Genomic DNA, 25,293 nt, shown 5'->3' with positions numbered 1-25,293 from the left:
GACACAAACAACGCTGGGAGGAATGCATAGTCCAAGATGGTGGTGATGAGTGATGAATCCGGAAGGCGGAGGTGAGTAGGCAGCAGGAGAGGGTGACACAGGAACTGCGGGGAATGGAGCCGAAGGTAAGTGGTGTTGCTTGGTGGTGGGTTGCGTAGAGTGGACGGGGTTCCGGGGAGAGACGGACATCCAACGCAGAAACACACAAGAAAGCAAAGCATAGGTCATAAACATGAAACAACGCTCTCACGAACACAAGATGCTAGACAAGCCAATAAATAGGGATGAGTAATGAGTGACAGCTGTTGCTGATGACAATTAACGGAGACGCCCACAAACTAATCAGTGCTGACGCGTAACACACAGACCACACCCACAAAGTGCAAAACCCAGAGATCACGGTTTACCAACCGTGACATCATTGCAAAATGGAAAATTGGTCTTAAAGGTTGAGGAGGAAATTTAATCGTCTGATTCTGAGCCATAAAAATGCTAATAGTCGTCTCTATCTTTCTCTCTCTCTCCCTTCATCCATCCACTTACTGTAAAACAAGGCCTCTTTTTGTTCTCAACTTCATCAGACTCACATGTCTCAAAGAGGAGGGGAAGAGATAGGTGGGACAGATGAGAGAGAGAGAAAGACAAAGTCACAGAATCAGAAAGCTCTCCTGTCATTTCTAACCATATCAAAACATAGAAGTGTGACATTTCATTGGCTTGTAAAACTAACAGTTTGAGCAAAGAAACTCTACTAGAAAGGATCCAAACCACAGAAGAACTGAAACGACATTCCTGGATTTGGACCTGGAAGACAATCAGATCATGGAGAATGGCAAAATAGAGGGTAAACAATCTTTCCGTCATGTTTTCATAATTTTTTATTTACATGAATAATTGGTCATCAACAGTGAAGTCAACTTTATATGGATGGCTTTTGAAAAGTGTTCTTTCTTGAACTTGCATGTTTCTGTCATTTTCTGTGTGATAAAAGTCTGGTTTCGGCATGAAATTGTGTTTTTGTGTGTTCTTGTATTTACAGGTAATGACATAGACGCCATAGACCTTCAGGTAATCTAAATTGCCCTCTCTTACTTCAAGTTTGTTATAGCTTTCTCATGATTTTGTATGCGTTTGAGTGTGTTTGTATGTGACAAAAATAGATATTCTGTTTTAAGCACACTGTTTCACTTAACACTAATTCTAATCACACACACTCATACAGTTACTGCTATTATCTTAATAGCAGTAACTGTATGAGTGTGTGTGATTAGAATTAAAAGTCATTGAGACAATGAATAGTTAATAGGAAGCGTGTGACTGAACGCAGGCCACATTTAGCTTGACCCTCCCTAAATGCTATTAAGAATGATCTGAAGCTCCTGTTTAATCTCTCGCTATCTGGGTTTGTTTCTTATTGAGTATTGGTGACCTTTGACTTCAGTTGCAGGCAATGTGGGTGGAGCTAAAATCAGGAGTTGGAAGTGTGGTTGAAGATTTTGCCACCCTACGGCAAACCTACAGCCGCCTGGAGGAGAAAGTCTCCACCTATCAACAAGAAACGAATGACAAGATCCTGTCTCTCAGAAACACACTTAACACATTACAGGTTCTAACAGTTATATTATGTGATATAAAATGAGTGGATAATCAATATCATTTAAATAATATACACAATTGCTTAAAAGTTTGGGGTCAGGTCGATTAAAAAAAAGGAAATAAATAAATACTTTTACTTAGGAAACATTAAACTGGTCAGAAAAGACTTTTGAACTTTTTATTCATTAAAGAATCATTAAAGAGAAGATCATGGTTTCCACAACTGTTTTCAACACAATAAATAAAAAATGTTTCTTGAGCACCAAATCAGCATATTAGAATGATATCTGAAGGATCATGTGACACTGAATACTGGAGGAATGGCTGTTGAAAATTCAACTTTGCCATCACAAGAATAAATTAGATTTTAAAATGTATTAAAATAAAGAACAGGTATTTTTTAAATTGTAACAGTATTTCACAGTTTCATTGTTTTTACTGTTAAATAAATGCAGGATTGTTAAGATTTATTTCAAAAACAATAAAAACATCTCATCAACCCCAAACTATTAAATAGTTACTAGAACTATTGGTAGTTATAGTAAAAAATATAAATAAAACTAAAATATAAATTGAAATATAATATTAGTTATTTTCTAGAATTCAGATTTTTGAAGATGTATTTCATGCATTTTTCTGCATAATCATTTTGAAATACTGCTTATATTTTGATGACATTGTGTATTCCATTTTTTAAATATTATTGTGTATGCATGTGCAGGAAGACATAAGCACTGCTCTAACGCAGCTCTCTGAGGTTAGGAGTAAACAAAAAGACCTGCAGGGGGACATGGACCTCATGCAGAGCACTCAACACAGGTGATACACTGTGGCTGCTAAGTTCTTAATTTGCTTAATTTTTTTCTTCTTTTTTTAATTCATGGTACAGTGTATTAAACATTAGATGCAATCTTCAATGCTTAAGTTTAAGACTGCATGTACCTTTTTTTAAATCAAAATATATAAACGTGGTATTATTGGCAGGAAAGGCTCGAGGGGGGAGGGATCAGTGGAACTCAGTCTCATTCAGCATTACATAAGCAGCCTTTCAGCCAGTCAGAGTGAGTACAAATTTAGTTGGATGTCTAATGAATGATGTTTTGTACTATAAACACAAGTGTCTAACAAATGTAAGCTAGTCAGAAATGATAGCGTGGTAATGTATCAGATGACAACAATTTGCGTTTTTGTGGTTAGACTCTTATCCTGAGCATGACAGTCAAAAGAAGTCTCCATTGTGGAGGGAGAAAAAAAACAGCCAAGATCTGAAAGAACAAAACTACTCAACTATAAGTGAGTGGAGTGATATACAGCAGAATAAAAGTGAAAATGCTTTTATTTTTCTTTTGTCATAATAATTTAAGTGAAAAGAACTGAAAAAAAGAAAAAGAAAAATGAACAAACAGTTTTAAAATGATGCCTTTTTATTTTCAGCTCAGAGGCAGACTGCAGCTCTGGAGCTGTTGGAGTCTGAGAGAGTTTATGTGTCGTATCTCTCACTCCTGTTAAAGGCCAACATCAGTTTTAACTCCTCGGAAAATGTCGGTCTCAAAGATAAACGGTAACTATGGATAACTTTCATACTTCAGTGCTAAACAGAGACTCTAAATTGTAATAGTCTGCTGTGGAACAGAAATACTGTAATATAAAGCAGATCTTCTTTTCTTTCCTCATCTCTTGTTGATTTTTGTAATTATATTTGATGAAGAAAATGTAACGCGAAACAGTGTTTTGATGTGCATGATGATACTGTTTTTTTAATTTTCTTTTCTTTCTCTCAGGCCTTTCCCTCCCTCTCTACGCTTCTTGATTCAGCAGCATCTGGAACTCCTTCACCTCCTGCAGGAGAGAGTTCTTAAGAGCCACTGGCAAGGAATCATGGGAGATGTATTTCTAAGACTCACTAGCAAAGAAGTAAAATATTCTAAAAAGTGAAATTAAGCTACAATCAATTATTCTATCATGTCCTAAAGTCCACTATTTTTAATCTCAAATGTGTGTTTTGCAGAGTGATTTTCTGGATCATTATGTATCATATTTACGGGACCTGCCAGAATGTTTGACAGTGGTTAGTCTGTTCTCCTCTTCAAAATCAGGCAGCTTTCTTGAGGTATACATACACACATTTTATATTTAATAAATACAAGATTGAAAACTTTATATAAGTGATTTTTATATATATATATTTATATGAGGCATATAGATACAGTGTTATGCCACAGAAATTATTAAAAAAAACAGTACATAATGTTTCTATAAATTACATTTCTGTTTCATTTTCACCATATTAATAAATAAGACTATTTCATATTTGTACATTTCTCTTAATATTATTATCAATAAACCCAGATCATTTAGTTATTACATAAAACACAAGTTTAGATTACCTGGCATAAATTTGAGATGAATCCACATAATAGCTTTCTTATTTGTTGTATGTGTTCAAATCCAGAGTGATATCACAGGGGATGAGACACATCCGTCTCTACACTCTCTGCTTCTACAACCTGTATCCCAAAATACCATACGCTCCTCCAGGTAGTCAAACACATCTTTATTGTCATACTAACAGCATATAGGCATGTTTGTTAGTTGTGCATGTTTGATAAAGTGACACTTGTGATGGTATCACCTTGGTCAAGCAATGCTACATAAAAACTGTCTAATCAAGAAAATGCATGTATGTGTCCGTTTGTATACTACTGTGTTTTACAGAGTCTTCTACAGCAGACAGAGTCAGAGCATCCAGACTATTACCTGTTACTGGTGTCTGTGCAACAACTCCGATATTTCATGACCCAGTACAGCCATCTGCTACAGCACAACCAGGAGCTCCTCACACACAGTCATGCCCTGCGAGAACACACACACAACCTGTGCACACACCAGCAGGAGTGGCCCCAACACACCCGAAAAGAGTTTAGCAGGTAAATTAAAATGAACAAATATGTTTGTTTTTGTGTGTGTGTGTGTGTGTATTGTAAGGTTTACTGGCTCTTGTTTTTAATGTCAGGTCTACAGTGAGACAGCTGTATAAAGTCGACTATGAGAAAAATAGAAAAAACAACACCAGTGCACAAAAGTGAGTAGATAGATGCACCAATCAAATATATCACAAAATGAGCTCATGGGTTTTACTCAAAGCACTTTTAAAGCTTTTTTTTTCAATGCCTTTATTATGCCCTTTATGATTTTTTTTTTTTACTCTTGGTCCAGAAATTCATTATTACAATATAAATAAGCCATCATAAAATACAACTAAACCAGAATTTAAACAAAAATGGAAAAAACATAAACCATTGTTATATTTATTGCATGAAAATCAACAGTGACAATTTTCCTGTAAACAGAGTGTCTTTAGTGAAGAGTGTTTGAGATGAAATTTGAGACACACACTACCATTCAAATTATTTTTTTCAAGGAACTAATTCTTGTATTCATCATGCATTCATTAATTAGATCAAACGTTAACAGTAAACACAAAAATTTATAATGTTACAATTTGATTTCAAATAAATGTTGCTCTTTTGAACTTTCTATTCATTATAGAATTCTGAACACATATAACCACTTCCACAAAAATATTAAGCAGTTTTCAGTATTAATAATAATATTAAATATTCATATTAGAATGATTTCTGAATGATCATGTGACACTAAAGACTGGAGTGATTGCTGCTGAAAATTCAGCTTTGCCATCACAGGAATTACATTTTAAAATATATTAAAATGGTAAAGTTATTCTAAATTTTAATAATATTTCACAATATTACTGTTTTTACTGTATTTTGATCAAATAGATGCAGCCTGGATAAGCATAAGAGACTTTAATGTCCCTTTCAAAAACATAAAAAAGTGCCTGTTATTAAACATTATACAATATTATTCATTTTATACCCTTATACATTTTCTTTTTTTTGTTTTGTAAGTGATCCTTCTCAACGTAACAAACACTACCCTGACTTCGAAGCGGCACACTATCACTACGACCCAGAAATCCCGTCCCCTGTCTCCTTCCTGTCCGACTCTGACTCTCGCCACAAAGCCGTCTCAGTTCCTCTGCGCAGAATTCCAGGGACAGAGGGAGCGGGATCTGGCCTCTCTGATGCTCTGGGTGCGCTCTTTCCCTACAAAGCTGGAGGCTCTCGCTGCTCAAGCCCGTCTCATTCCTCTGACTCCAGCATTGATATCGCCTTTGTGCATTGTAGTCCTTCTCATAGTCCACCTAGACAGTCCCACAGTAGAGGGCGAAGTGCTGGGGGTGTGGCTTATAGGTCCAACAGGGCCTGTGTGTCACCTGACTCAGCAGACATTGTGAGACCACACCCTCTACAGGCAGTGCAGAGAAAGAGCAAATCACTGAACGGCCTGCAGATAGACAGTATTGATACTCACGCCCATCAGACAAAAACTCCCGCCCACCCGAGGCTGGAGCGCCAGTCAAGTGGCAAATCAAGAAAGAGACCCAGTAGTCCAAAACACAGATATGAGACACACACTGACACAGAGGAGCAGCCGCAACTAATACATCAAAAGGTACACGCACATAACACCCACTAAACATTAGAATAGTCCATAAAAGTTGAAAATTAAAAGCGAATTGATTTAGCATGCATATATTTAGATGTGAGTGTGTGTGAAAGCTCATTCTGCTTGTTCCTCAGGATCCTATAGGCCTGGTGTGGGAGGAGATCAAATTGAGGGGTGTGTCTGATGACTATGACCACACCCCTTTGAGTGAACGCAGTAGGAAAGAAGGAAAAGGGTTTAGGAACTCCTTCAAAAAGCTTTTCAAGAAGAAGTGAGTTAATATGAGGAGACAAACGGCTACTTTGCATGTACACAATGTCCTCACATTTAAAGTCATGATACTCTGTGTGTGTGTGTGTGTGTGTGTGTGTGTGTCAGGTCTAGTGGCGATGGAAAGGAGAAGACAACAGTAAAAGCTGAGTGTCAAAGCAGTGGAGAGCTGGAGACCACCAAAGCCCCTCACATAGGAGACATTGACAGAGGAACTGCTGTTTAAACCGTTTTACTAAGTGGTTCTCAACTGGTTTTGCTTCCGGATACAGATATGAACTTCAAGTGGTGATCCAACACAATACCACAAATGCTTGGACTTTTGTGTTCGCTCTCTAAATATTTCTTGAAGGTTGAGGATTTCATGCTTTCGGACACAAAACATTTGCATGATAAATAAATGATTAATATAATTTTGGCCAGAAATGTGAAAACATTTGGTTCTTGCATTGTTTATGTAAATATATACTCACTCATATAAACAAAAGGCACACTTATCCATCTTTTGTTCAGTTTATGCTGGGCCGCACTGACAGGATGCAAAACTATATCTGATAAAATGTAGAATGTTAATCACTCAAAAATACAGCTATAAATACATGTTGTATACTTTACAAATAAAAATGTAAATACATTTGAATGTAAATGTAAATAGTAACAATTAAAATAAAGCAATAATAAAGCGTGTGTGTATATATGCCAAAAAAACAACACCATTCAGATGGATTTGATATTTTTTAACCTTGGTTTAATGTGTTAAATCTCATAAAAGAGTTCCACATTTGAAACTAAATATTGGCTTTATACAGTCTGTAAAACTCAAATTATTTTACACTATATACAAGACCTGTGCATCACATCACACAAGAGATGCTGCTGTAGTGAACATGGAGTAGTTTGACACACATTTGTGCTTCTTTCAAACATACAGAGTAAATGGAGATTAGGCTCAAACACACTTAGGTCTTGACAAAAATCTGCATCATAGATCAAGTGACAAGACCAGGGTTTAAAACTGCTATTAGGGAGATACTCTATTTGCAGTAGAGTTTTAAAGGCGCATGATCTATGTAAGAAATTTGAATGCATTTTAGAGGTAGACTTGACATGCTAAATTTGCGCATTCAGCTAAACAAAACTTGATTTTGCTATTTTTACACTAAAAGAACAGTATTCAGATATGATGCCATACAAAATGACGAAATGACTACATTATAGAAAGCGCTTTTTCTGACTTCCCATTTCAATATTTACACATACTGCATTCATAAGACATTATGTTGTCTCTATTCTGTTTTCAGTGAGCCTGATAAATAGGATTTCTTAGTTTGTTATACTTGTACTATTGACATCAACTCACCTATTAACACACACACAGCTCGCGGAGAAAAGCACACGTGAGCAAACCTTCAATAACAAACCGTTTGTCATTGTGCAAACCTTCAATAACAGTGCTTGGTAATTAACTATACATGAAATATAAAAACTCAAAAAATTACTCCATTCCCATTAAGTGGCTCGTGACTGCTTAATCTGGAAAGCATCTGTGGTATACAAACATCTTAAAGACGTATTTCAGACATCGGTTTTACATACATTCTAAATCATAAACATCTTAAAGACATTTTCTAAACGTCTATTTGACATCTGATTGGAAACGTCCTATAGACATATTGCAGATGAGCAAACACTCTTAAAAAATATGTCTAGCAGATGTCAAATAGACATCTCCGTGGTGTACGTGTGCTGCCACGGACAGTATTGGGCAGCACAAACAGTCTTACTGTGGTATTATCATGGTTTCTTGGACATTACTATGGTAATACCGTGATATTGTTTGGAGTACCGTGTAAATACCATAGTGTGTGACTAAGGTAATCATTCAGAATATATCTATGTTATTGCCATCTTATACCACCACTATACCATGATAAAGCCACAGTACTTTTATTAATAATGGAAATGAGGAATTAAGGATATTACTACTTAAATATGAATTATCATTATTCATGAATGATTATACTTTGATGAAAATATGTATATTGGCTGTTAATAATTAATTTCATCATTCAATGCTTAATCCACTGGATGTGGTACCAAAAAATCCTTCAGTACTTAACCTCAGTTTGAGTAACATGAGTGGTGGAATAATGACAAGATAACATGGCGCCCCCTAGTGTATATAACAAAATGATTTTTGTATTTAGCAACTAATAAGCAAAAAATATTTAGCTTCACTAAATATTAGTGGCTTTTTTTTTTGTCTTCACAGAAACATGTTTTGTATTTCTCTGTGCTGCTTTTTCATAGTTTTTGTATATAAATGTGCTAGACTGCTCTGACTTTTGCTCTCGCGTCTTTCATAGCATCTTGCAAATTAAATGCCGTCCTAAAAACATGGTTCTTAAGAAGTTTAACTTTTAAAAAATGTGTCTCTAGAAGTTTTTTTTTCTTTTCTTTTTTTTATTCCACTGCCCTGTCTCACATTTTTAGACACAAAAAATGCATTCTGTATGAATGTCCACTAAGACGATTAACATTAATAATTTATAATTTAATAGAATCGTCTGCCCTAAGGTTCAATTTTGTCTGTTATTGTGCTGTTAATATCAAAATGTGAATCTAATGAGACATAAAACTTACTGAATTGCCTTAAAGTGTAGTTACATTTACAGTTGTTTAGCAATTTTTCATAAGCAAAATCCAGTCATTTCAATAGGATTTCTCGTTAGGGTGAAAGACTTCCACACACAGATTTCTGTGATTAGACTTATGTATTCTGTGTGAACTGTATTGCTATTTTAAAAGAGAAGAGCTGTTTACAGGGCAGTGTCACTTCAATACTGAAAGCTACAAAGCTAACAAGATGGTAAAACACCTGCAAATCATGCCAGATATAAAAGCCATGTTATTTGTGTCCTCTTTTAGATAACTGCTGTACTAGACTGTTGTTTTCAAATGAGTTATCTCAGTCTCACAGAACTGATGGTTGTGTATCAAGGTGTCTCTGAAGAGTTTAGTTTGCACTGTTTTTGTGTACTGAAATGCATCTATAGTAAGTGCACACAGTTTGCAAAAAAAAGAAAAACTTTAAACTGGTACAATACCAAAAGATATCATGTATTAACTGTAAATTAATTCAAATGATTGATTTGCCGTTACATGCTATGCGAATCTACCTACATCTGCTTGTACTGAGGTATCGATCTTATATCGATACGAGGTACCAAGGGCTGGTATCATGCCACACCAAAAAATTCTGGTCTTAAAACGTATTTGTAGTGTTTAATTTCAACGGTCTTAGAGTATTTTTTTTTCTGTAGTGTTTTGTTCAGTAGCATTATAAATGAAAATGAGGTGTATAAGTCTCTGAAACATGTACTTTGTAGCGTGCATTATGTAGTGTGTGTTAAGGCAGTGTGTTGTCAGCAGCTGTTCTCGTGGCCCGCGAGGATGTACAGATTACTTTGAGCTGTAGGGTCTTCTGTCGGTTTGCTTTCCAACACCACCACTCTGAGAAAGAGAGAAAAATGCTTGTAAGAACAGTGCTGACCATGGCACAGTTGTGGTACAGTGTGTGTTCTGGTGAGCTCTCACCTGTCCGCACCCAGCAGCCTGTAGATTCGCGAGTTATCAGCGATCTCCTGAGTAATCTAAAGCAGAGAACATCAGCTACCATCTATCACTCTAATCACAAAAGAGCTTGTTTTGCCCATAAAATGTGATTAAAATGACTGCACCTTAAAACTAAGAGCACTTGTTACTGACTATGATCAAATAATCTAGATCGGTGGTACATCACAATGTCGGGAACATTTAACCATCAAAATTCACTTTTGCATAATAAGCCTTTTTGATCACCACTTTATGTTTGCCATAAAATCTGGTTCCTAAAGCAAAACTAGTTGAAATCCACCAATTTATAAAACCAAAGGCACAGCACACACCTCACTGTTTTTAAAGCTTCTTCCCTGCATTCCATGCTTCCAGAACGCTAAAACACTGTCCTGCAGACACACTTGAAAAAAAGACAAATACATTATTATTAATCAAAGCTCACAAGCTCTCTTCTGTTACTTTAGTTCTTACCTATTGCCTCAATCTGGAAGTTAAAGGTGAGTTCAGTTGACAGCTTTCTGTTGGATTTTAACCTGCCCTGTAAATTCACCAATTTTATACACCCTGCAAAATACAGAAATAAATTATGAGTAATGGCTTCCATGAGCTGGAACTGCTGGATAAAGCAAAAATGCAAGAGCATGTTTGAACATGAATCTGTGCTGCACGAATGTCAACTGAAAAAGATCCTGCGTGAATTCAGAAACCATTCTAGTTTTATGAGGAGATTGTATCTGTGCTTTTATCATATTGTATCATATTTCATCATGTATGATGTGATTTTATCATATTGTGACTAAAATTAGCTATAACTGTGGCAAAAACCACTGTAATGCACAGCTTTGGGTGTTTTATAGGTTTTATAAAATGGCGAAAAGAACATTAAGTACAATTCATTTGTATTTATTATTTATTAACGATAATAATGATAATAAAAAATGTAATTATATAATTTATATTTGTAATATGTGTGTATTTATGTACATTAACTATATTTGAAAGAACTGATTATACTATTATAATTATTACAACCAATTTATTCAAGTAATATACTTAGTGTATATAAATATATACATAAAACAAAAGTGAATATTATTATTATTTAAACTGGTCTAATATTTAATATCAGCAGAAGAGTATTATATTAAATATCAACATAACATGTTTTTTATAAAACAAATAATTGACTTACGATCTAGACACACTAGGACAGTATCTCTCTCCAGCTGAGTCACATGAATGACACATGTTTGAGGTGTTTCTGGAAACACACAACATGACAAGCGTTCACTCAAATCCCAAGAGCAACACTCTTAAAACTTCAAACATCTTTTTGGCAATCCAAACCAAGTAAACTTGTAAGTAAAAGTTCCGTTTTGAACTGAGACACAGTGAAACTCTGATACTGACCAGGCTCTGTGAACACCGGGTTGGCAGCATTGGGATCAACAGAGCCAAACGTGACCACCTGATCAGGATGGCTTCCTTTACTGACAGCCACACAAACCAGTGGATAATGCTGCTCAGGAACCACCAACATCTCAAAGATTTCTAACGGGCACGGAAGGGTGAGGTCTATGCTCTGGACAGACAAAATCACGCAGGATTATTCTCTTGTGTATTATTCTCTTTGTGTTTCTCAGTTTGATTTATCTTTCACACCTTTATCAGCATGAAGCGCTGCATGGCTTCCACCCATTCAAACAGCACTACGCTGGACTGGAACGCTCCACATAAGTACTTATGACCGGTGTACGGGTTTCGCACTAAAAACACAAATACAAATACATGTTTCATTTTTGATTGTATATATGCCAACAAATAAATGTGCAAGAAATCCTAAAAAATGCAGTGTTCTGATCATACAATTTGGTATATGCATTTCAAAAGATAAGAATATAAAGTGCATGTGAGCGCGTTTATACTGACCCACACAACATTTTTGACAACCCCTCGTATCTGGTATTTTATTGGACACAGTAAACTTCCTGAAAGAAAGGCATTAACGTGACAGCACTAAAATGCAAATGTTGTGATTTAATAGGACTGACATATTTTTTTAAAGAAGTAAAAATATGAGCCTGGCTCGTACCGTGGGATGATTTTGTCTGGGAATTTGTATGTTGGTATGGCTACGGGTAACTTCTGCATTTGTCGAGCTTGCTCAAAAAGCATCGTCAGGTTGTAAGAGTAGAGCTGAGATGCTTTACCTGTGGAAAACACATAAATATGTGCATAGAATTAAATTATGGTGAAGATAAAACATTAAAATATCCTTCAAACGCATGGTAATTCTTTTCCTTCTTGGTTTTCTCTCACCTGATATTGAAAGCAGCCAGTTGTTCATTACATAGACCCACGTGCACCTCCGTGGAACCAGCTGTGTGTGATTCAACAAAATCACATTTCAAATGATGACTCATTAATTTCCTTTTCTGAGCAAACATATTATTATTGAGTACATATATAAAATCTATTTATAATTTTATTATACATTTTATAAATATTGATGACATTTTCATATTTTTAGCTTTTTAAAACATAGATTTATATACGATTATATGATTTTTCATATCTATATTGCCAAACCTGCCTAAATTTATACTAATTTTGAACCTCCACGCCAAAAGAAAACCCAAATAAAAGGCTCTGACCTGTTCCATCGTGCTCTCATGGATTTCATTTAGATTGAGGGTATAAATTCCTTCCTCTGCACCAAAAATCAGATACTGATCTGAAAAAGAGTCATATGGGAAGCACATAAAGTTGAAAAAACAATCATTGTAAGGATGTTATTTAGGAGCATTTCATTTGAGAATGCATGAGTTTCTTACCCCTGGTGTTTGGGTTTATCCAGGAACAGGCACAGTGAATCTTTAGGGGACAGCCGTTAAACACTTTAGAGAAACAAGCTCCCATCTGCAAAGCAGAAAAAAAAATCAACATCACAGCAGCAGAGCTGAATTATGAATCCAGGTGTGTTGATGCATTTTTCATGAAAGACAGAAAGAAGAAAAAATAGTGAAAGTTGGAGAGATAAAGAGAAAGGGAGTGCTGGATGACTCACATGTACTTTAGGGGTCGGTGGGAGGCCGTTACTGAATGGATGCTACAAAAAGAGAAACAGATCATCACTGTAAGAGGCTTGTGTAACAATCTCAGTTGACCATTTCATCACTATTTTTGTTTTCCCCATTTAATCAGGGAAGAGTATTCACACGGCAATAAATGTAAAGTCAGATCGCTCACACAAAATGTATATTATCTACTGCATCTCCTCCTGTCTGTAGCACAGACAATTTAATAATTTCATTACGTTTTGGAACAACCATATATGACAATTACATAATGAAAGAGGCAGAGATATTTTCTTAACTGGGCATCTGAAACATTTTGATGAATTTCTATGCGTTTTATACAAAATAGGTAATACAAAAATAACAAATAAGGAAACATCATGTTTTATATAAATATATTAACAATACCTGTAGATTAGGTGAGGGAAGGGAGGCCAGTTTTTCTTTCTCTCCATTCCCCTGAACAGAAACTACATTACCTGCACATAAACACTCACATATTATCTGTCCTTTGAAAACTGAAACCACGAAAACAAAGACACTCCTATGTAAATCACATTCTTTATAGATGCCCCAATTTAATATCAAAAACAAACAAACATGCTATTTGCCTGATTATGGTTGCACTAATACTACCTGCAGAAAGCAAGCAGTACACAGAATTTGTGTATTATTTTATTAATGCAGCTGTTATTGAGAATTCAGTAACTGAGTATTTCAGGCATCTAGAATTTGCAAGACTTCTGATTCATTTGCTGCTATATGTAAATAACTAGAGGAATAAGAACAATAATTAGTAAAACTCAAAGTTAAAAAGAAGTATGTTTATGTTTATGATAATTAATAAACTAACATAATAATAAATACCATTCTGCAATATTACTATGCTCAAAGCTGGTTGGCGTGTCTTCCAGCCTGGTCATAGCTGGTTTAGCAGGCTGGTTTTAGAGGAGTTTTTTTTAGCTTGTCAGGCTAGCAGGCCATCTAAAACCAGCTACTTCCATCTTAAGCCATTGTAGCCAACCAGTTTAAGCTGTTTTAAGCAGTTTTTTTTTGTAGTGCAAGCAGCATAAGAGACTTTTGTTTAGCTAAAATAACTGGAAGTGAATTAAACCATAAGCCTTCCACATTCAAATTAAAAATAGGCCATGTCCGTTCTAAAGCTAAAAATAAGGTGGATATTCCCATGTATGTGCTACATTTTGGTGCACGTTTGTTACCTTATTTGCATAATTTATGACATGAATTGAGTTGTCAAACAACACAATCTCACCACTATACCACACAGACCCATCTACAAAGCTCTCAACTAACCTATGGTAAAGCTACAGCTATCTATGTTAAGTGAAAAAACTAATGCCAAATTAAAAAAGTATTAAAAAGCACAAGGAATAGAGGAAGACTGGCAGGGCTGTCTACCAATCACAGGAGAGTACGTTCAAGTGGGCGGTGCTTAGCTTACTTTGTTCTTCTTGTATTTCAGCATGAAGCCATTCCCAGAACCTATAAATCTCATCATCCAATGCTGGCTCTGTCTGATCGTGGTCAGATGGTTTGTTACCTAAACTACTATGCCTGTGTGGAGGCAGGCGTGGAGGTGGCGGCCTGGGAGGAACACAGGAAACAGTTCGAACAGGAGGGGTGGAGCTTGCAGAAGCTGGGGAACGTTTAATGGTCCCTTCTCCGGTATTTTCCTCTGAGTCAGTACTGCTCTGATCGGGAGACAGAAGCTTTGGCTAGGAAGTGATAGAGGTGAAAAGAGACAGTGTGAGTTACACACTATGTCAAAAGGCACGTTTTTCATAGGAACAGTGTGTGTAACTTTTACCTTGGGTGGCAGAGGAGGTGGTACTTTAGGCCTCATGGTTGAAGTGGAGTCACTGCTGTAGACGCAGACATACAAAATCATTGAAACGATTTCTAGCCATGCTGCTAATTAGGATGTAACACTAAAGCAGGATGCAAGAACCAACAGCACAGTTTTCTTTAAAAGGTGGAAACATACAGGGATACAATCAGATGAAGAAAGAGACCTCATATGCAATGTCAAAAACGGTCAAGAAAGAAAGCAAGAATGGTCATGTGAACACAAGACACACAAACTGGGTGCTAAACATGCTAGCATACAACATAATCTACTCAATCCAGAGCAAAGCTTGGGAATATTTTGAACTTCTTAGTGTTTGAAGTTCCAGGAAACTCTAAGTAGGAGAAATACAACTCTCAGTTGTCCTCTGAAAGACTTGGACTGACTGGAAACTAAACTGTTGCAGTATATCTTGTGCTCATCATCAGGTTATTAAACAAAACAAAACTAACGTATGAACAAATCACTACAACATACACAAAAATAGATTTTTATAACTATATTTTTACATTTTCTGAAGAAAATGTGCATGGTACTATACTGAAAAAGTACCAAAAAAAAGGCTGGCTTGTTGGTTTCTATGGTGTCCTAACTGGTTGCATACTGTCCCAAATCAAAAAACTCCAGCACTAAGTCTCTATGATACTCTTCTCTCTAGATATGAACAAGGTTTCTCCTTCAAAGTTAATCTGTTGGAAAAGTTATGAGAAAATCTTTGGGAATATCATATGGCAGACAAACATTGTAAGTGTAATTTTATAGAAAAGTAGTAGCATATGCAATCGTATTAAAGTTGAAACTTATTCTCCCCTATTGTGATGTACATCCAAGTGAAACAGCTTTTCAAACTAGCGAAAATGTAGGACTTGATTTTGTCCATCAGGAATTGATTGGATCATTGTCTTTTTTTAATGGCTGCAGTTTCATACGAGTGACTGAACGAGTTTGCTGTAGATAAGGCTTCATTGCCCAGACAGCATGCCAATGCACACATCAGAAGATAATGTTGTTGCAAGGGTGAGGGGAGGTCAAGGTTTTTGAATAAAGGTTACAAGGGCACATGAATTGAAAAAACAATGATGTGCATTTCAATAATGATCATGCATTTGTGCACCAGCAAGCAACTAAAAACCAGACACACTACTAAAAAAACAGGCTCATCCTTCAATCTCACATCTGGTTGACACTAACAGACAGGGAGTCATGGATGACCACAGGCGTTTTTGGATGATACGCATCTCACATTACATCTTCCTCTCACTTACTGCAAATCATCACCTTCATCCTCCTCCTCATCCTCTAAATGTGTCACATGACCCCTGAGAGAGATGAAGAGGGTGAGGCTAAGAAGGTATAGCAGTAAGAGAAGAATGCAGAGAACACACACACACACACACAGAAACACCCACCCCCACCCCCACACACATACACACACACACATACACATACACCCACAGCAGTAAGAGCTTCTCAGTGCCAAGCAGAGGAGATGAGATTAGATTGCATGGAGGTTTGGCTGACCAATCAAAAAAGACAGTAGGAGGAGCTGTACCTTTGACTGAGCTCCTCAGCAACAGATTTTAATAGACTCCTACAAAAATAATGAATAAAAGACAGAACTAGTTTTACACATTGTATAAACTAAAGATGGGTTGTGACACCAAAATATATTCATCCAAAAACAAAACTACTTGATTAATGAAGTCGTTAGTGAAGAAGTTTTATAGTTTACTAGTGATGCTGGCTTGTTTTAAACTTTCCTTAATGTCTTTATTTTTAGTTCAAGTTCTAGTTTTGTTCAACTAGAGACAAAGATTATAGTATACTCAAGACATGTCACTCGTATAGTTTTAAATGGGGAAAAATGCAATGCTCAATATGACCGCTCAATCGCAGGACGCCCTGCCATCTGAATGAAAGAGCGTGAGCGTGAGCGTGAGCATGAGCGGGTCACTACAGCTGCCGTTAGAAGTCCCGGTTGCTAGAGAAACAGTCAGCGCTCTGAGACGTGCTCTTAGCACTGTGCATGGGCACTGGCTGATGTAACCTGAAAAATACGCTTTTAATAACGCTATTTGAGCAAGAGTAACAGCATTTATGACACAGTTGTTGTCAGATTTCTTTGATTATTTCAAATATGAAATTTGGCTGCTGAATGACAAGACTTGTGTTAAAAGGTCTTTACTAGAGATGGGTCATGATGGATTCGTCTAGTAATCCAAAGACTGACTAGTTAATTATTCAGGTTGATTAGTTTTAGACATTCCTTCATTATATTCATTTTTTTTAGTATGAAATAGGGATGGGTCCCAACTAGTAATCCAACAACCAACTAATTGAATTTTGTAAGGTTTAGACTTGGTTTTCGACAATCCATTTTATTGTTCGGTTTTGTTACTTTAAACTAGGAATGGATCCAAACAGATGGCCTATCACCCATTTATCCATCAACTTTCCTTATTTCTTCATTCATTCCTTATTTTGAAAACCTCACAAAAGCATAACACACTCACTTGTTATTTCCCAGAATGCTTTGGGGCTCTAACGGTAGATCCTACATGAATAAAAAAGACAGTCTGACAAGTTATCCAAACAAACACACTAAATAGCAATAAATGAATGGCATAATGTCACAAACCATCTCATGATGCGGTTCGGTTTCTTTTCTCAGAGGTGGGTCGAACTTCACCTTATCAACTAGAAAAGGGACACACACAGACTTGATTTCTACATGTGCCTTGAACTAGTCTGAGAATTCTTGTGCTTGTTTCGGTTCAGTGAGTCAAAAGCTAATTGATACATGACTTACAGTTGATCTCAGAGAGAGTCTTTCCATCTCGTGAGCTCCTGCTAGTTGAGCGGATTCGATGTGGAACAGACACGGGAGACTGCCAACACAGAGACCACAAATAAAGTTCAAAAACTTGAAAGCTGAACAAATCTTAGTTACATACATACCTTTTGTGAATATCTGTTACAAGACCCTAATCTGTCCTCAAGACAACACTGCAAGCCACTGCTGTTATGTTTCAAAACCAATAAACTCACATGCATTCACATACACAATCACATATGCACACTGCAGCATGGGTAACCGGACACACTAGTACCTGGCAGCTGGCAGTGCCAACTGTCTGCCCTCAATTAGGATCTACATCTAAAGAAACAACCAATTAGAGATCAGTGCTTCAGTTTAAAGCTGAACACGGTTTCCCACTTGTTAAAAGGTAAAGAGAGAGTCAGATACATAACATCACCTCTGGGTCAATGTCATCCTCCTCTTCTGCATCACTGTGTGTGCTGTGGTCAGGGTTGTTGGCTTTGTCCAGTAGCTCAATGGCAAGAGTCCGGCTAAGCGGTTGAGTAACGAATGGGTGCTGCAAAAAGAGAAGTTATGCAATGAAAACCTACTGAATGATGGTGGATAACTGGAGCCAATCATAAATGTTCTCTAAAGGAAGGGCGGATCTTACTTGCAGTAATCTGTCCGCGGTTGGTCTCTTCTTGGGATTTTTGATCAAAGCCATTTTCACAAAGTGATGGAAATTATTTGTCCTTCATGAGCCAAAACAAAACAGGTGAGTAAGTTTTTTTTTTTTTTTAAATACTGTAATTATAATCTAAATTTGAAATTATAATCACTGCCTCACAACTGAAATAGTGAGGTTTAAAAAGCAGAAATGTGAAGCTTCTCTTAATGTTAAATAATTGTAGTGAATTAGTAAAAACCTATTTATATTTTGAGCTATAAATCATCTTTTTGTGAAGTGGGAACAATTTTCTTTGTGAATGACCTTCTGGAATGACTTTTATTATTTCTGTGTGTGAAATTCACTCTATGTATGAAAGTATATATACCGGTCAAAAAAAGTATATATATGCAGAATAATCAAAAGATACTGTAAAGACATTTATAACGTTACTAATTATTTCTATTTCAAATAAATGCTGAATTTTCTGGTCATCAGAAAATCCTTATAAAAAGCATCTCTTACAAGACATAGCAACACAACTGTTTGCAACAACATTCAAAAAAATAAATCTAAAACATTTCGTCAAAAATCTTAGCAACCCCACAATTTTGAATGAAATTAAAAACATTTTCAAATACCATTTTACTTTGTCTTTCAGCTTAGGTGGTTGGAAACTGCTCTTGGTCATTAGGAAGAGTGCTCTGAGAAGGGGAAACACAGCAGAAAGGACTAAAATAAAACAAATGTTGAAACGTGGGAGAAAGCTAGACTGTTAACATTCTAAAGGTGTCCTGTGTAATATGTATTAAGTACAAAATTAATTCATTAGGCAGAATCTTGCACTTGCAGCAATGGATTGCTCATGCTGGAGCACACTGACATTAAATGAGTACAAGTCACAGGACACACACCTCATGGGGTGCAAGTCGAACATTGGTGGCTCCAACTCGGCCAGCTCAATTGCTGTGATGCCCACGGCCCAAATATCACACAGCTGATTGTAACCACCTTTCCTCTCAACTGCTGCTACCTCAGGTGCCATCCTGCAGAGAAAGACACATAGAGAAATAAATTCATACAGTCCAATGTCTACAATTAAACTATTAAAACAAGTCCTGCCACACGAGAGACAATGGAAGACTGACATACCAATATGGAGTTCCAATGAAGGACTTTCTTTTTGCTAAAGTGGCTGATATCTGAGCTGAAACTCCAAAATCAGCTGAAGAGAGACAGACAGCAGTTGTGAGAGTGGAATTCCTATTAAATGGCAACTCCAAAGGTGTTCAGAGAAAGTGTTTTCTTACCTAGCTTAACGTAGCCATTGTCTGTCAACAGTATATTTGCACCCTATAAAACAAGAGAAGAGCCACAGTGAGCAATTGTGAAATATAACAACGAATAAAACCCCCTTTAAAACAATCCTGGTCATTTAACATTGCTGTATAACTATAACTATCCTCTCAATTGCTGTATAACTATATAACTGCATAACTATTTGATTCAGACTACTTCACTAATGAATCACTTAGACCAATTTGTGAACAAACTAACAAAACTGACTTAACAAGTCCATGACTTTCCATGTAATTCCCTGAAATTTCCATGTTATTATCAATTATTATTTTTGCATAAGTCAAGTGGGACATGAGTGCTAATTATGTCAACATTGAGTGGAATAGCCTCATTAAAGTGAGATTTAATTGTGTTTTGACGTCCACTTTGTACCTTTATATCTCTGTGGATCTTGCCTTTGTTATGGAGATAGTAAACACCCTGAAATGAACACAAAAATCCATATTACCACTTGAATCACTTGAAATGGTCACATTTCAGTACTTTTTAACATTAGTAAATGTGTATGTATATACCTGCAGGGTCTCCCGACATACATACGCAATCTGGGATTCTGACAACGGCCCGGTAACTGTGAAATACAGATAGACATGTATATGAGAGACACTGTTGAACAGATCAAGATGACAAATACATTGTAAACTCCTATTTTGATGGCAATAATTACCATGGTAAATATCCTGGAGTGAGCCTCCACCACAGTATTCCATGCTGATCCATAATTTATCTCTCCTGAAATATTAAGACATCAATTATCAAATCTTTGTCATATCAATTCTGTCCACAACAGCCTAAAATAGGTGCATGTATAAGTTGGGTTATGGCATGTATTTCAACAGGTAGTAAAAAATATCAACAAAGTTAAAAAGAAGGAAGTATTTTTTTTTTTTAAATCTTGGTCAATAAGATTTTTTTATATTTTTGAAACAAGTCTCTTATGCTCACAAAACCATTAATAGTGTGAAATATTATTACAATTTAAAATAACTGTGATGGCAAAGCTGAATTTTCAGCCGTCATTACTCTAGTCTTTAGTGTCACATGATCCTTCAGAAATCATTTTCATATTTCTAACATTTCTAATATATATTATCAGTGTTGAAACAGTTGTTAACAAATGCTGCTTTATACTTCTGTGGAAGTCCATTTTCAGGATTCTTTGATGAATATAAAGATCAAAAGCACAGCATTTATTTGAAATAGAAAACTTTTGTAACCTTATAAAATCTTTACTGTGACCCAAAACTTTTGAATTGTTATGTAGTAGACATGTGCCGGTATTCGATATGCGATATATCACGGTAATGAATATCCCCTATATTGTTACTGTGGGCACTTCTAAATACAGTGAATAATTATATATTACAAATTATAATGGTCAAATGGTCAAAATGCACAACACTGCTGTATGCTGCTTTGAAAGACGCATGAGCCGCTCTGATGTAAAAAAAAAAACAAAAAAAAAAAAAAAAAAAAAAAAAAAAAAAAAAAAAGCACACATGGAGGATCACGTGAGAGACACGCGGTTGTTTTAAAGTGTTTTGATTCTTTAATGTTCATTCACACTTTACATCAGGGCCTCATTAGTCAACATTAGTTAATTCATTGGTTAACATAAACTGCCAATTAAATATTCTTAGGTATTCCAATCTTTAATAACACATTAAAATCGAAAGTTGCAACTGTGTTATTTAATGAGCTAACATGAACTAAGACTTGTATTTTTTAACAAAGATTAATAACTTCTCTATCAAATGTAGCTATTGCTCATTGTGAATGTTAAAGGTTAACTAATGAGGTTTTATTGTAAAGTGATAACTATGGATCTTTATAGTTCTTTTGCACTATAATCTGTGTAAAACTTTTAACTTTATATATTTTCTGTATTGCTTTATTATATTTAAATGTTCAGTTATTATTGTTATAAGAAAAAAGTTATTTAACCTGTTATACTGTATTATGACCATTTTTTTAATGAAATATAAATACTTTAATAATAACGTATACCATAATAAAAGCATTAGCAATTAATCACAACAGGAAAATTTGATACCAGCATGTCCATAGTTATGTAGTGCTTGTACCTGAGGTAACTGCCAAAATATGCAACAATGTTTGAGTGTTTACAATCTTTCATCATAATAATCTCCTGCTGCACCACATCAAAGTCCTCTCCTGCAAAAATCGATTCACAAAATAATTCAGTAAAAAAAAAATGTGTTAAGTGTTAACAGACTAGAAACCATGGGAACAGCATTGGGACGGCTCACCTGGCTCTAGTTTGATGACTTTGATAGCAGCCAGTTCTCCAGTGTTGACATTACGAGCCTGGAAATGGAAAGCATAAGAGTCCATAAGCCCAAAAGCTGTGTAATAACATGATTACAGTAGTTGTATGGATCTGACTTCAAGCGATGCCACAGAAGAACCATTTTTGGTTCCTTTTGTGAAACAGAAAGGTTCTTCAGATGTTAATGGTTCTTTATGGAACCATTTAGACAAAAAGGTTCTTCTATCTATGGCATCGTGAAGCACCTTTATTTTCAAGAGTGTAAGATGGTATCTGGAGAAAGTATTTTAACTACTGGTTGACCAATGTGGGCTAATGCTTCAAATATCTACAGAGCCAGTGGCTGACATACAAAATAAAATTTAATGACAGCAAATGAGATTGTTAAATTGAAATGAACACTTATTTTAGAAAATGTTTCCTCAAAAATAATTTGAGAACAGAAATAGTTCAGTATACAATGACAAGTCTGTCGTAGACTAGTAAAGAAGTAAGAACGACTTCTGTTTTGTGTCCAAATGTATAAAATACACACACACACACACATAAAAGAAATGCTTCTTAAGCACCTAATCACAACATTGAAATGTAAATTTTTTTTTACAAATCTTACAGACTCCAAACTTTTAAACAGTAGGACTAGTGTGTTTTTCAGGAATTTCTACAAACACACACAGAATTTTGCATATTCTCTAACAAGTTAAAGCACAAACACACTCACAAAAGCCTCATCTGAAAGACCGAACTGAAGGGACATCTGTCTACCAAACAGAAATGAGGATGATGTCACCAGAGACACAAAGAGAAAAAGAAATATTTTCCAACACTTCATCACAGTTTCATATGAAAAGCTGGTGAAATGTGTGTACTGATGTTCACAGAGCTGTGATGCCTGTCAAAACTAGGACAAGGAGAATATCAGATAACTTTCATATACACACACACACACACACACACACACTCGCACAGTGCCTCAACCGACCGCAGTGAGGCATTTCACTGTCCATTAATAAATATACTCAGGGCTGTTTCTGCTTTATTATTTTAAAATAGCTAATCGATAATTGTAATCAGGAGGAACATATAAGCAATCAGAATTATATTGCATGAATCAACCAGATTTTATTACTGACTACTATAGAGGAAAACCTGGGCAAACGCTGCCAGGGAATTTGTGAAACCACATCATATTTTCACACCCCTGGGAATATGAGGCCCAATCTCAGGTCTACTCTCTGTAGAGATGGCAGAAAAATATTTTGCTTGTTGGTTTAGTTATTCTGGTCTTACATTTCAGACATGTCAAGATGAACCCATTCCATTCTCCACCTACATCAAGCCTCTGATTGAGTGAACGTGTGTGAAAGGCATAAGTGGGAACGAGGGGGAAGAGGGAACAATTACAAACAAACAGGATGGACAAGTGAGTAAACACACTCACACAGACCCACTTGCAATTTAAAAGTTCAGCTACTTCCTGTCACCAAAGGAAGTCAGACACATTTAATGTTTATTAACATGATTGCAATTGCTCTCCCCCTTAGATCCCAAACACCTCGCAACAGCCCTCAGTAGTGACCATCTGCCACTGCACAGCATCTGCAACGTATTGGTCAATTCTTGCCTTTGTTTATGTCATAAAGCACATAAAGAGATGCAGGACTTTGAGTTTGACAGCCATGCACTGGCTTCCTCTGGTTAAATAGACCTGCTAGGCCCTGTGCATTATGAAAACAAAGATTTCTACACCCTTTTAGGATATTACACCATATCCGAGTTGCAAAATTGCTACAAAACAGATACACTCCGGTCCAGTATAAACACACATCTGTTGTCTCCCGCATTCACTGGTTACACTGGTCAGTTAAGTGACTGTGTCTTAATACATAATGAGCTGTCTACCTAGACAGAATTTTCTGGAAACCATAGGCGCATTCTGACAATTAGAAAACGTAAATGATGCCAAAAATACACTCTAGGTAGGAAGCTTACTAGGTCCTGAGACCCAGTAGATCTTTACCTTGTACACATCCCCATAGGTTCCGCTCCCGATCCTCTGGATCAGCTCAAAGTCCTCCTGAGGGTTTCTGCGCGACAGATCCAGGGTTAAATTCATTGTGAGGGTCACCGTTTGCGCCCTCCGGTTTATTTACGTGTCCCTGATGTCAAAAACGGGAGGGGGTGATTATCGCAGAGACATACAGTAGCGGAGGGATATGACGGTCCAGTCCCTACGAACTACAACAACATGGCCTCCTGTGCGCATGCGCAACGCGACGGCCTGACAACAAACAAACTGAGGATGGAGACATTTCTACTCGTAAAAAAACCAAGTGAATAAACCAGAAACATTTTGAAAACCTTAACCACGCTTAAAATGTATTATTGTTATTTTAATAGACATAATTTTTTTTTTGATTAAGATAACATTATTTCCAGACAAAGCTAAACATTTATTTCGTTGTTATTTTTTAACTAAACTATACATAAATAAAACTCGTTTTTAGTAATTTAAATGAACCTAAATAAGATTACATTTACATTTAATCATTTAGCAGACGCTTTTATCCAAAGCGACTTACAAATGAGAACAATAGAAACAATCAGATCAACAAGAGAACAACAACAGTATACAATTGCCATGACAAGTTACAGTTAGTCTAGTACAGAATGCATAGCCAGGGTTTATATAAATTGTAGAGTCACACTGAAGGCATCAAGGGCTATTTGACCAAGAAGGACAGTGATGGGGTGCTGCGCCAGATGACCTGGCCTCCACAGTCACCGGACCTGAACCCAATCGAGATGGTTTAGGGGTGAGCTGGACCGCAGACAGGAGGCAAAAGGGCCAACAAGTGCTAAGCATCTCTCGGGGAACTCCTTCAAGACCGTTGGAAGACCATTTCAGGTGACTACCTCTTGAAGCTCATCAAGAGAATGCCAAGAGTGTGCAAAGCAGTAATCAAAGCAAAAGGTGGCTACTTTGAAGAACCTAGAATATGACATATTTTCAGTTGTTTCACACTTTTTTGTTATGTATATAATTCAATATATAATTCCACATGTGTTAATTCATAGTTTTGATGCCTTCAGTGTGAATCTACAATTTTCATAGTCATGAAAATAAAGAAAACTCTTTGAATGAGAAGGTGTGTCCAAACTTTTGGTCTGTACTGTATATATATATATATGTATGAAAGACAAGAAAGAAAAGTG

General features: G+C 36.2%; 1 protein-coding gene and 1 pseudogene across 4 annotated transcripts; one reads left to right on the top strand and one right to left on the bottom strand.

The window, feature by feature from the left end:
* Window positions 1-424: 424 nt before the first annotated feature.
* LOC132111528 (rho guanine nucleotide exchange factor 33-like) lies at window positions 425-7,069 on the top strand (annotated as a pseudogene).
* Window positions 7,070-8,838: 1,769 nt separating this feature from the next.
* On the bottom strand, window positions 8,839-24,329 carry LOC132111527 (mitogen-activated protein kinase kinase kinase kinase 3-like). 4 transcript variants are annotated; one of them, XM_059518900.1, is made up of 33 exons: window positions 24,098-24,329; window positions 22,058-22,115; window positions 21,872-21,962; window positions 20,455-20,519; window positions 20,303-20,358; window positions 20,160-20,207; window positions 19,739-19,781; window positions 19,581-19,653; window positions 19,343-19,474; window positions 19,070-19,132; window positions 18,432-18,513; window positions 18,216-18,335; window positions 17,768-17,846; window positions 17,597-17,655; window positions 17,472-17,512; window positions 16,511-16,549; window positions 16,224-16,277; window positions 14,920-14,974; window positions 14,554-14,827; window positions 13,500-13,570; window positions 13,082-13,123; window positions 12,849-12,933; window positions 12,669-12,748; window positions 12,334-12,394; window positions 12,107-12,224; window positions 11,944-12,002; window positions 11,677-11,780; window positions 11,425-11,596; window positions 11,207-11,275; window positions 10,486-10,578; window positions 10,344-10,414; window positions 9,994-10,049; window positions 8,839-9,909 (listed from the first exon to the last, which is right to left on the bottom strand). In XM_059518900.1, exons 1-33 carry the CDS (start codon window positions 24,191-24,193, stop codon window positions 9,822-9,824), a joined length of 2,697 nt encoding a protein of 898 aa, XP_059374883.1. In that variant the 5' UTR covers window positions 24,194-24,329; the 3' UTR covers window positions 8,839-9,821. The 4 variants fall into 4 exon arrangements, with proteins under 4 accessions (XP_059374883.1, XP_059374885.1, XP_059374884.1 ...); XM_059518902.1 differs by lacking the exon at window positions 16,224-16,277; XM_059518901.1 differs by lacking the exon at window positions 16,511-16,549.
* Between the last annotated feature and the right edge of the window lie 964 nt (window positions 24,330-25,293).

The sequence above is a fragment of the Carassius carassius genome, chromosome 31, assembly GCF_963082965.1.
Source record: "Carassius carassius chromosome 31, fCarCar2.1, whole genome shotgun sequence".
Taxonomy (NCBI): Eukaryota; Metazoa; Chordata; class Actinopteri; order Cypriniformes; family Cyprinidae; genus Carassius; species Carassius carassius.
Note: the sequence above shows the minus strand (reverse complement) of the source record. Positions and strands in the feature narration are given on the sequence as shown.